General features: G+C 33.2%; 1 protein-coding gene across 1 annotated transcript; it reads left to right on the plus strand.

Moving 5' to 3' along the window:
• Positions 1-979: 979 nt before the first annotated feature.
• LOC123317142 (pickpocket protein 28-like) lies at positions 980-10505 on the plus strand. Its single transcript, XM_044903530.1, has 10 exons — positions 980-1206; positions 2574-2999; positions 5317-5559; positions 5617-5725; positions 7065-7213; positions 8451-8652; positions 8702-8972; positions 9366-9425; positions 9484-9661; positions 10092-10505. The coding sequence occupies exons 2-10, from the start codon at positions 2806-2808 to the stop codon at positions 10324-10326; spliced, it is 1641 nt and encodes a 546-aa protein (XP_044759465.1). The 5' UTR covers positions 980-1206; positions 2574-2805; the 3' UTR covers positions 10327-10505.
• The last annotated feature ends 1961 nt before the right edge of the window (positions 10506-12466 follow it).

Consider the following 12466-nt stretch of genomic DNA (forward strand, 5'->3'; position numbering starts at 1 on the left):
TTTCGAAATCGTAGAGAATTCAAGACATAATATGAGAACCTTGCAGTTATATATTTCTGCATGAATTCGACGAAGAGGAAGTTGTGGCACATAGCAAGTCGAACAAAAACACTATGCAAAGGATCATAATTTGCAAAAAATCGTATTCAGATTTTCAATTTCAAATTCGAGACAGTCAATTGCCGGTTTTTGTATTCTTTTCCTTACTGTCCATTACTCAAAATAAAAACTTCGAGAATTTCTTTACCTAGGGGCGTTTTAGATGTTGGAATTGACAGAAATACAGTAACATATCTTCGATACTACTAAAGGTTGGAGGGTTGATGAGTTTTTTTGAGAGCCAACCCTAAACTTTGTACTCAAAATGAATGAATCTTTTGCTGATAAGGATGATGTGGTCATTGATGGGTTTTTTATCAACCAAAATAGGTACCAGCTTTGAGTATTCAAGGGTACCAGTATGAGATTTCTCCTATAATAACACTCCTGTGTAACAAATTCAGATGGTTCTGATATAAAAAAGAATGTTGGAGGCAAAATTCAGAGGGATCTGAATCCCAAAAAGAGGAGCTTCTGGGAATAATAAAAAAAAGGTCTCCTTATTTTGCCTCGAGTGTCTGATCAAATGCATTAATTTTGTGACACACTGTAGATGACTTTAATTCAATTTGAAATAAGAACCGACCTGTTCGAGAATTCTTTAAAACAGTTTTGAGTTACGAAGATTTGGATTTAGTGCGTTACTTCACTCTGTGTATATTATTCAAGGTTTCTTTTTTTAAACATTTTGTCGGGATCACAAATATCTGATAAGAAAATTCCTGAAGATCTTGAGATCCTGATTTTCATCATCATTTCGATGATGTGTTTAAGTTCAACGAAGTAGTTGAATGTTTGGGACGACTATGGTGAATATTATTAGCAGATAGATTTATTCAGAGAATGAATACCATTGACCTTTACGGTGTTTTGAGCACTACCTGTAGTTGGCAGCTAGGTACATAAGGTCAAGATAACGAGCTGAACCATTTTAAAACGTTATAGAGCAAAGCAAACCAATAATAGAAATTCAAATTGTAAGAGTTATCTCAACTTGTCCTTCCAGTAGCCCTGGAATGTCAGTATTTTCGTCGCAGATAGGACATTATTGAATGTTGATAACCTCGAAATGAAGTTGTGTGTATTGGGCATTCGAGCTTTGGATGGGTATGTAGAATTGTTTATTTCTCATTCTGCTTTATTACTAGATCGAAATATATTATTCATTTGAGTAGGTATACAGCATACAGAAACATGATATTCTGCTATATTTGTTAGTGTGTTGAAGTGTTACAAAGATGTAATGAAAAGTTATTTGAAAATTAAGAGATTATCAGTATTCAATAACTTTTGAAATTTCACTGGATACCAAGCTAAATACATGTAGATACTGCGATACAGTGAATTCGAATTGAAGGCCTATTATAGATTCAATTTTAGATACCAATAGATTCGGGTGACTTGGGACAGTCCTGTGACTTGGGACAGTCCTGTAACTTGGGACAATTACTCCCTTGCAGATTTCTTTGTTTCTTACCATTTATGAGTGAAGGGACAAACTTATAAGATTGTGTAGCGTCTTTTCGGCTAGTTTAATGATTAATTCCTGTTGAGTTTGCCGTAACCAGAGCGTTTGAATTGACAGGAAAAATTAACGAATTCAGGAGAGTAAAAGAGCGTTTTTTATGGCTCTGCTTATACTTTGTAGTGTCCTGTATATATGTTTCACTTTGTGCATGCGTAATATTAGATATTTCATGAAACAAGGTTGTTTGCAAATCAAACGGCAACATGGATCTCATTCATTTATTTTGTTGTTTCATAGGGTGACTTGGGACAATGCCGAATAGATACAAGCGGCGCATTGGCAGCAGGAAATATGCCGATTTTTCGTAGGATATTATTATTTACGTTATTTCCACAAAGAAATCACCATAGAATGAAAGAAATCAAAGTTCTCTTGTTTTGTTCAGTTTTTTTTTACATTTGAGTTGCAATATATTTAATTTCGTTGTAATACGGGTTTAACATTTAATTTCCTTACATAATTTCAACTATATAATCACAAATTCAAATTTTTCAGAACTATACACCGTCCCAAGTCACTTATTTCATTTGAGAGTTGAAAAATCAATAGATTTTAACTTGTGTAATTTTATTTATGTTCGTATTTCTTTCATGTCTAAATATTCGAACTGAACTAAGATGTGCATGGAACTGCACAATATCGATAATTGATTCTAATTCAATCAATAAATTAAAGCCAATATCAAGTGATTGATCCAGGAAAGAGTCCTTGAAACGCTAATTGATGGAAATTCAAAGTTGAATGAGATTAAGATCATTTACATCTGCATATTCCGAACAAACCTACTCCATTACCCACTTATCTCATGTTTATATTGTGGAAATAGGATAGCTCAGAAAAATCTCAATCATATCTCATCTGGATAACGAATTCACCACTGACTGAAAATAAATTAACCATTATTTATAACACGATTTTCTTGATTGTAACGAATGCTTTGTTACAGGTACTATATCACCCCGATACACAGTGAACGTTTCGTCAGCCTGATCTATAAATATTCATCAATCGAACGAGTAACGAAGCTATCGGATCAGGAAAATAAGTGAATAAATCGGAAAAGAACATCCGACATGAGTTGCGTGCGCAAAAGTTTCCCTGTTTCCTATTTTCCTCCATGCTGACAATTGCAGTCGGGCAGAATATAGGTGCCGAAAAGTTGTGAATTATAAATCGAGATGGAGGAGAACGAAATAGAAAATTCTCCAGTCAGTTCTGGACTGCGAAGTAGGAAAACCATATCCAAAATCGTGCCCAAGATAGTGCCGAAAACTGTGTCGCCAAACTTGAAGAAAACTTTCGTCGAGTACTGTGAAAGTTCTACGATTCAGGGATTGAGTTACCTGGTTAAGGAGTCTTCCGCATTCGAAAAGTTGGTGAATATGAGTTTTTCAGAAATTTTCATACATATATTCCACATGAGTTGTTTATTTCCTTACTGTACGAAAAAAGTATTTGATCAAACTGTTGAACGTTATGTTATTTGACATGCTCATCGGTACGATTTGTCCATGAAGATGTCTCCATGATATCTTGCGCAGATGATACTGGCCCAAACTATGAATGCTGATGATATAAGAGGCTATTCAAATCAGAAAAATCAGACATACAATAATTAAATGTGTTGATGATCTTTTCTTTTATGAATCTGATTTTCAATAAACAAAACTTTTTTCCTCTGAAATTGTGTATTGTGGCTATTTGAATCTAGCTGAGGTTGTTTGTTATAATCTTCTGCATCATTTCGATAAGATTGATGGTTTGGAACTTATAATAAAAATGAGCTTGGGATTTAATTAAAGTCCGAGTTTGAAGTGGGAATAATACAAGATTATTAAGAATATCCATTGCTTATTTTTATAAGGTATAAGTTCCAAATCTAGAATTTAGTTAAATCCCGATTTTGAAGTCGGAGTTTCATTTACTTCGGAGGCGCAAGAGGCTAGATGTATAATAATCTCGGAAACTAGAAGAACTGGAGCAAAACCGATGATACTTTCTGAGCTCTTTTTCAGAGAAACAAAGAATGGTGAAAACCGTAGCCTTCCACGATCCTTCGTTTTTGAGTTATTAGCAAAAATTGAGATTTTGAAGATATCGAAAAGTTGTCATAACTTTTTTGTCTTTGAAGTTCGAGATCTAAAACTTGAACCTTCTCCAACTTCTTCTTCACTTTCATACGTAGAATCTACTGCCGAAAGATTTTTTCCAATTCGAAAATATCAAATTCAATAAAATTTTGAATAAAAAAAATTTCGGCTAATGATTCGAACTGAAACTACAACTTTTTAACCCAACGAGATAGAGGAAAATGAATGTACCATTCATGTCGTCTTTTTTTGAGAAACTTTAATGCCATCAACTGCATTCCTCTATCTTCTTTTGTTTTTGAGTTACAAGCCAAAATTTAAATTTGGGCGATTTCAACTTTGATCAATATCTCCGGTTCTGTTTGTGCTAGGATGTTAAAATGAAGACATTATACAGACCCCTTTTTGAAAGCAATCCAGTGGCATACTATAATTTTTCCTACAGGTTTACTTGCTGAGCTATAACCGAGGCTATAACATAAAGTTGTGTTTTTTCTTATGGAAACAGTAGTTTAAAATGACTCATAGAGAATCGCCATTTTTTTACTGTTTCAGAAATATATCATACATCGCCCTCAGTCTCCAAGTCATTTTAAACTACTGTTTTCATAAGCAAAAATACATCTTTATGTTATAGCTCAGCAAATATACCTGTTGGAAAAAATCCTAGTATGCCACTAGATTGCTATCAAAAAAGTGTTTTCATTTCAACATCCTAGCTTAAACAGAAACGGAGATAATAACCGAAGTTGTAATTTTAATTTTGGCCCATAACTCGAAAACAAAAGAAGATTGAGTAATGCAGTTGATGGCATTATTAGTTTCTCGAAAAATGACGACCGTAGTGTGCCATGCATTTTCCTCTATATTTTTGGGTTGAAAAAGTTGTATCACCAATTAACTACATTAACTCCAACTCATTCTTATCCTTCTTGAACAAAAATATCGAAAATAATCTTTGTGTTTATTCTGATAACTACAAAATTAGAAGACTATAGGCTAATGCCATTTACTGTGAGCTTGCCAACAAGCCCACTCATGGTATATGTTTCTATTTGAAGTTGGATGGGTTAACGGCCATAAAGGGTTGAACAAAAACCCTCAATTTTATTGCCAGAAAATGAGAGTAATTAGAAAACAATATAACGGTTTCAACGTTATAATTTTGAGTTATTATTTGAAGAAATATTCCATATTCATAACCCACTTTGTATTACTCACTGTTGGTAAAAAACTATTGGAAACTCACATTCTTTAGAAACACTCACTTCGTACTCTATTTTTTCCGACGAACTATAAAACTATGAAAAGAATCGAGGATATTCTATATATAAAATACCATTTTGAAAAAAATTTTTTCATTTCAATCAACTGAGCAGTTATGGTATAATTATATGTCTCGCATGACCATTATTGGCACCCACTTATTTAAGGCAGGCTTATTAACGTTAAGTCCTACTTCTTACAATGATTGCTATGGTGACTGCTAACAGAAATCAGTGATATAAGTTAATCCTCTCTTGAAAATGTTGGTACCAACGGCTATTAATTGGTTCTTTTTTGTATTCCTTGTAATTTATTTGCTATCGTTTTTTTTAGGATATGGTGGTACACCACAATCGGTCTGTGTATAGCTGGATGTATATACATGAGCTATGGAAACTACGTTAACTGGAAAGAAAAACCCATAATTGTGTCCTTAGCTACCAAAGATGTTGGTATATGGGAAATACCATTTCCCGCCACCACAATATGCCCTGAAACTAAGATTGGAATCGATTGCTTGAACTATACCGAAGCATTGAAAGCTAGAAAAGCTGGAATTACTCTGAATGAGACAGAGTGAGTTATCTTGTGATAAAAAGATTGAGGATGGAAAAAAATTTTACATTTTTTCAGGCAACAATTTTTTGACTACATGTCCCTCACATGCCTGGGGAGTAATTATGGAAATTTGTCAGAGGGGCCAGCATTTTTTGATGACGATTATTATGAATTTCTTGATCAGGTATTCATTCATTCATTCATTGCTGTATCCCGTTACCGGGATAAATAAATCTTGCACATATTGCACCTTATGAACAAATTATGCAGAGTGAGCTACGAGTATATCACAAAATTTATATATTCGGTATCAACTATTTATTTTTTTTAAATATTAGGTCCATATTATCTCAAATTACGCTTCTTTTTTTGAAGTGGCAACCCTAAATTTTTGTGGCAGAAATGGATAAAACTTTAATTGCTGAGGGTGATTTTTTTATCCATCCTTTCTTTACAAAAACGAAATACAAATTAGTAGATATTGAAGATATGAATTGTTTGCGTTATTTTCAACTCACTCTGTAGAATAAGAGAGTTCGACTATGTGAATTCCGAAAAAATCAAAGGATTGTGCTTTTATTTACCTATATACCTATACAGGGTGTAAATAAATCATTGGCGAAAAATTTAAGGGGGCAAAAAATCGTGTAGGTCACGTATATTTTTTCGTTTCATCGAGCAACCTCTGCTTATATTTAGTTCCTTGAAAATGGCACCCGAAAAGCAATTTTTAAATTTTTTATTAGTAATCAGAAAACTCACAGAAATTTAATTTTCTCGATAAATTTTTTTATCAAAAGCAAGAAATTACAAGTGACTCCATTCATTTGAAATGATTCAGGCTAACGATAATAAATTTTTAAGGGTATAATATAAATGAGAAAAAAGTTTCCTGCGAAACAAATTTTATGGGGGCTTTTTCTACCCCTTGCAATTATAGGGAAATAGCACCAAAAATTTTTGATGGCCCTGTCGTTTCCATAAAATGTCTGCTCAGTTTTAATTTTTGCTATTCGATAATAGATTTATATCGTTATTTCTTGACACGTCTTATTTCACAAAATATATTTCAGGATTTTTGAATTTTCCGTCTGAAGTCTAGCCTCCGAAACGAAGCATTTATTCATTCATTTTTAATACGTTTATCTACGTTATTTCAATACCATTTATTGGACAACATTACTTCAAAAAATTACTTCCAACAAACATTGCAATAAATACTAATAACAATACTCACAATTTTTTATTAGTATTCTTTACATTTCGAATTTTGAGGTAGAAAATTCACCTCACTGAGAGCTATATAGTTCGAAAACACAATTGTTGATTAGTCGAAAAAAACCGAAGTTACAATCTTGTGCGTTTTTTTGTGACTGAGAAAATTTCCATTTGTTTAAATGTTTTAGGGCGCTGAGTGAAATTCTGAATAATCAAAGATTGGCATTATGATCATGATTTTCCTAGTCATAAACATGTTGCAATGAAAATGGCAGTGTATATTTAGAAAATATATTTGATTTCAGTGTAGATCCGTTACGCTGGAATTCAGTTATTGCAAATGGATGGGTAGAACCTATAAATGTGAAGATATTCTGAAACCAATAATGACTGATGAAGGATTATGCTATAACTTCAATATGTTCGACGTTTACGATATCTACACCGATGAAGTGTAAGTTCTGAATACATATTCATGTGAAATATTCATTAGTGAGCACATCACCGATGAAGTACTGAATATTTATGCGAAATATTCGTTAGTGAGAGCAACATTTGTGGGAAGATAAAATTTCAAGAACTTTATGGAATCCCTATTGCGAAGTATTTTATTCAATAAGATGTGGAGATTCTAAACTCATTTCTTTCATGACTTGAACTGAATTCGAATGAAAAAATAGATTTGTATGAAGAGTTACTTCCTCTCAACTCAAAAAAATCAGGGAAGCCATAAACGTCTTTGTGATTGGACCATTTAAATTGCAGCATGTTGACTTAATGCATATGAAATAAAACTTCAGAATACTCTCTAATGAATGAGTCCTTTTTCACCCTCCGCCTACTACCCCTCGCTGCTTGGTGGAAGAAGCAAATCAGCAAGTTACGGTGTTGCATTCTGCATTGAGTATTAATACCCAATGATATTGCTGCACTGTGTTGTGGATGTTTTTTGTTCACTGGTATCTCCTTGAGTTGGTATTTAGATCTAATGGAATTAAAGGCTTCTTCAATTACAGTTTCAGCGAAAAATGTAGTTCGAGTTTGGAGTCATTTTCATAATCGGCCACTTCTTCACTTATTTCAAGTCTATTGGTTTTACTGAATACTAAAATTCTTCAAAACATTGTTGATGAACAAAGTAATAGGGTTTCTTTATTAAATTAAGAGGAGTTTATACCACGGGACTTTCTCGCCATCCGTATGAGTCGTAAAGGGGGGGAAGACTACCAGAATTTGGGGTGTTGCACTTGAATGATAAGTAGAAGTTACGAATATTATAATAGTTTCCACTTTCGTGTCAAGATGGCAGCACTTAACTAACGTGTTTCAAGTTCACCAGGATACAAATTGTAGCCAATAACTAGACTTTTCGAGACATATTTTCATGTGGAAATTAACACAAGAGATAATTGCACCTGGGAAAGTTAATAACATGAATGAATATTTGTTATTCAATGAAAAAAAAATTATTTTCGTTTCCGTTTGACGAATTAAAAAATTTCTGACTTTCCGAGGTGAAATTAGTGGTTTCTGAAGTAAGATATTCATTTTCTGTTTTTGAACTGAACACTAAAACGTTGTAGACCCCTCTTAACGAGAAATCTTGATAGTCTCAGGAAAAATTTTGTTCTAACAAATTTTCCTTTTGAGAATATTGCGAATATCGTGATTAGTGATTACCATGATTTTAGTGAGAAGCACGAATGGGACATAGATCGCAATGTAACGTACGCTTGGGATCCAGAAGATGGATACGATAAAGACTACTTTTTAAATGGAACACCAAAACGTTCGGTGGAGCCAGGAGCCAAAAATGCCCTGATGGTTGCCCTATTCACTAGAAAACAAGACATTATCAGCTCATGTCGGGACTATTCAAATCAAGGAATGCGAGTAAGATAAATTGGGAAGAAAAGGTTCCTTTTATAACCCGTTTTTTCAGGTTTCTCTTCACATGCCCAATAGAATCCCCAGACCGAGTGAGGTATTTTTCCATGTAGGGTTGGAAAGTTTAGTATCTGCTTCGGTTCTTCCAACCATGTCCTACACATCGTCGGACGTGAAAAGCTTCGATCCTGACGTCAGGAACTGTTATTTTCCCAAAGAGAGGAAGTTGAAATACTTCAAGGGATATTCGCAGAATAATTGTAACATGGAGTGCAACACTAACTACACGAAGAATGCTTGTGGATGCGTCGCTTATTATATGCCAAGTAAGCAGAAATAAAATCGAACATAGCATAGAGTGATGAATTTTTTTTGTTTTATTGTTTTATTTATGATGAATTTTCATTAAATATGATTCCATATACAACAAGATTGTTTACATTTTTGGTGAAAAAATCTTCAGGCATATCAAAATGAAACTGAGTTGCTTTGACTCAACAAATGTAGGTAATACACAAAGTAATTAAAAAGTACTTACATCTTCACAACATCAATAACCAAATCATTCTCATCAAAAAAAGCTCCATCCATTTCTACCTACAAGGTGACCATACTTGTTATTATACTTAGGTATAAGAATAGAAATCATCAGGATATATCTTAGAACAGAACATGCATTCTCATAAAAATGAAATTTTTTTACTTTTAATATTTTTCAGGGGACAATAGCACACCAGTTTGTGGTCTTTCTAAGTTGAGTTGCTTGGAGACAGCTTCAAGTGAGTATTCTTCAAGAAGGATTAGGTGAACATAACTAACATCTCATAATTTTTTTAGCCTTCTTATCTCAACAAGATGCCGATGATGATATTGTGTCTATTCTCGATTCCTGTGATTGTAGGCCACTCTGTGTAGATATTACATATGGCGTTGAGCTATCGGACGATGAATGGCACTGGTATGAACAAGTACTGGTGCAGGAAACCAATCAAAGTACATTGAAGGCTCTAGAAAGGTTAGACTCTTATTTCTGGTTTATAGTACCATTCAATTTGAGAATAGGTACCTTTCATTATTTCCAACTATCAATTACCTTGAGTACCTGAGTCCCTTGAGTACCTGAGTCCCTTGAGTACCTGAGTACCTTGAGTACCTAAGTACCTTGAGTACTTGAGTATAATTTTAGATACAGTTCACTCAGGTACCTTTCAATTTGAGGATACCTTCATTATTTCCAACTATCAAGTACCTTGATTACCTGAGTCCCTTGAGTACCTGAGTACCTTGAGTACCTGAGTACCTTGAGTACCTAAGTACCTAGAGTACTTGAGTATAATTTTAGATACAGTTCACACAGGTACGTCCTAACTGTCTTTTTGGTAGTACCTCAATGATTTTCTGACTGTAATTTTGTACTTGAGTTAATTTTGTTCCTATTTTTTCAGTTACACCGTATCAGCAGTGAGGATTTTCTTCAGGGATTCGTTTTTCCTGCCAAAACAACGGCGAGAACTGTTCGAAACCTCTGATTTGATCTCGAACTTCGGTGGTATTCTCGGACTGTTTACAGGATTTTCACTGTTTTCCCTAGCGGAAATTATTTACTTCGTGGCGAAACCACTTATCCAGAGTTTCCAAAAACAACCAGAAGTCCGAAACTCCCAAGTTATCGAAACATGAGAAGCCGGTCTTCGTTTTGAATGTACCATAGAGTGCCATGTATAATCAGAGGCTAATGAACAAGGATAGGTTCACCAAGAAGCGTTTTACTTCACCAGAATTATGTCCAACTTTTAAAATTATAGCATTTCCTTCCATTAAAGATTTTCAATATATATTTATCACTCCTTAATGATAAATGGTTGATTTTTTTATTTGCTTTGCAATATACTTTCATATTGCACGAATTGAGAACTGTACAGCAATTAAAAACTGAAAAAATCATAATACTCTTTTAATTCTCAATAAAAACTGGATCGAACTCGGATAAAATTGAATATTAATTTATACATATATAGAGATAAAATATCTAGTTGAATTACCTGAAAAAAATAAAATTGATAGGTATGAAGAAAGTATAAAGGGCCAAGCATCTTCTCTTCAAGAAGTAGAATGAAATCAAGCAAGAGATTGTTTGAACAAAAAAAAAATTAATTAATTTTTTCTATTTTGATGCTCTTTGCAGATTTTTTAGATATTTCGGACTATTTATATATCTCTTACTTTTTGTTTATAACATAAATATCATCAAACCGGAAATTTGATATTATAGTTTTTCGTGGAAATTGTTTTTTTTATTGAAATTTCTTACAACACTTTATCATCCAATAGATATGATTAATACAGGATATTCCGAAATTTTGTCAAGAAAATTGAATGGTATATTCTACGTCAAAAAATAAGCTAAATACTACTTCTGAAAAGGCTCTGTTTTCTAGAGACACAGGCTGTTGAAGGGTTTTCTCCGAAAGCAGTATGTTAAACTTTGTACAGTCTGAGGTTTTTCAGCGTCTATGGAATGAAATAAAATAAAAAACTCAGATCAGGTCAGTGATTGGTAGTACCGGAGAGGAGGCTTAGGCATAATGCCCCATTTTTTTTTCGGCTTTTTGAGTATACAAACTGATAGGAGGTACATTTCTACTCAAAAAAAAATATGTCCATATGACTGTTTTCGAGAAAAATTCAATCTGAGAATTTACTTTTCCAATGTCAAATGCGTATCTGGATGTATGCTAGATTTGGGAATTTTTCATTTTATTTGCTCTTTCAATTTGTTCATAATTTGAACGATTTGAAAGGTTCCAATTTTATTTCGAATTGTTCGTCCTTGTAATTCATCATGTTTTATCGTCAGAAATTGTTTTTGTCTTTTACTTTCAGAAAATAAGTATCCACATTTTAGAATGAACTATTCTGGAAAAGTATACCTGCTCATATACCTTTTTATGCAGAAACCTCTTACCAGATTTCATATTCAAAATGCTGAAAATGTTCAAAGAAAAAATGGGATATTTCTCCTGTGGCCTCCCATTTATTCTATTTCATTTCATAGACACTGAAAAATCTCAGGAAACACAAATTTTCAGACACTTTCCTCTATTTGCTTTAGTAGAAATTTAAAAATAACTGTTTTCGATCTATTTTCTGACTTAGAATATAGCATTGAATTCTTTTTTACCTTATTTTCTGGACACCCCGTATAATAATTTGTCGTAATCGCTTAATCGTTCCTTTCTTGTTTATCATTATCCAGATAATAAACTGTCTCGTGATACAAAGCGTGGATATTATTACGAAATGAAGATATGACAAACCACGAAACCAAAAAAAAAGCTACCTCGGTGAACCTCTGCGGTAAAAAAAAATTTGATGACATCGACCCAAATATGTACGATAAATATAGTTATTTAAGGAAACATCAGGAAAATGGTCACAGAATTGAGGATGCATAGTACAGAATATTTGGTTTATAAATTTGTTATCATTAATTTCGTTTAGTATTCAAAAATAATATTTGAAAATTTATGTGAAAAACAAAACAGGAAGATAACGCTATACATTGTTTGTCACGTTGCGTTGCAGATAATTACATTCTCTGAAAAATAAATAATTAAAATAATGACTCTTTTCATATCGACATTTTTTTGTGAATTCCATTCCTATGAAATAGGACGATTTTTATTTAGAGTGAAAAAATGAAGGTTCATATCGAGCTTAAAGTTTGCCCGGTCAAGAATAACTTCCACCTATCCCATTATCCATTCATTGGCGAGAATTGAAATTGCTCGACAGTCCATATTTTTACTGAACGTTTGCG

This window comes from Coccinella septempunctata, chromosome 7 (genome assembly GCF_907165205.1).
Source record: "Coccinella septempunctata chromosome 7, icCocSept1.1, whole genome shotgun sequence".
NCBI lineage: Eukaryota > Metazoa > Arthropoda > Insecta > Coleoptera > Coccinellidae > Coccinella > Coccinella septempunctata.

Excerpts from the sequence above, each read along its gene's own strand:
- LOC123317142 (XM_044903530.1), top strand. The coding sequence starts at position 2,806 with ATGGAGGAGAACGAAATAGAAAATTCTCCAGTCAGTTCTGGACTGCGA. Across the intron at positions 7,214-8,450 it reads GATATCTACACCGATGAAGT|TGAGAAGCACGAATGGGACA; the intron begins GTAAGTTCTGAA and ends CCATGATTTTAG. Across the intron at positions 8,973-9,365 it reads CGTCGCTTATTATATGCCAA|GGGACAATAGCACACCAGTT; the intron begins GTAAGCAGAAAT and ends AATATTTTTCAG.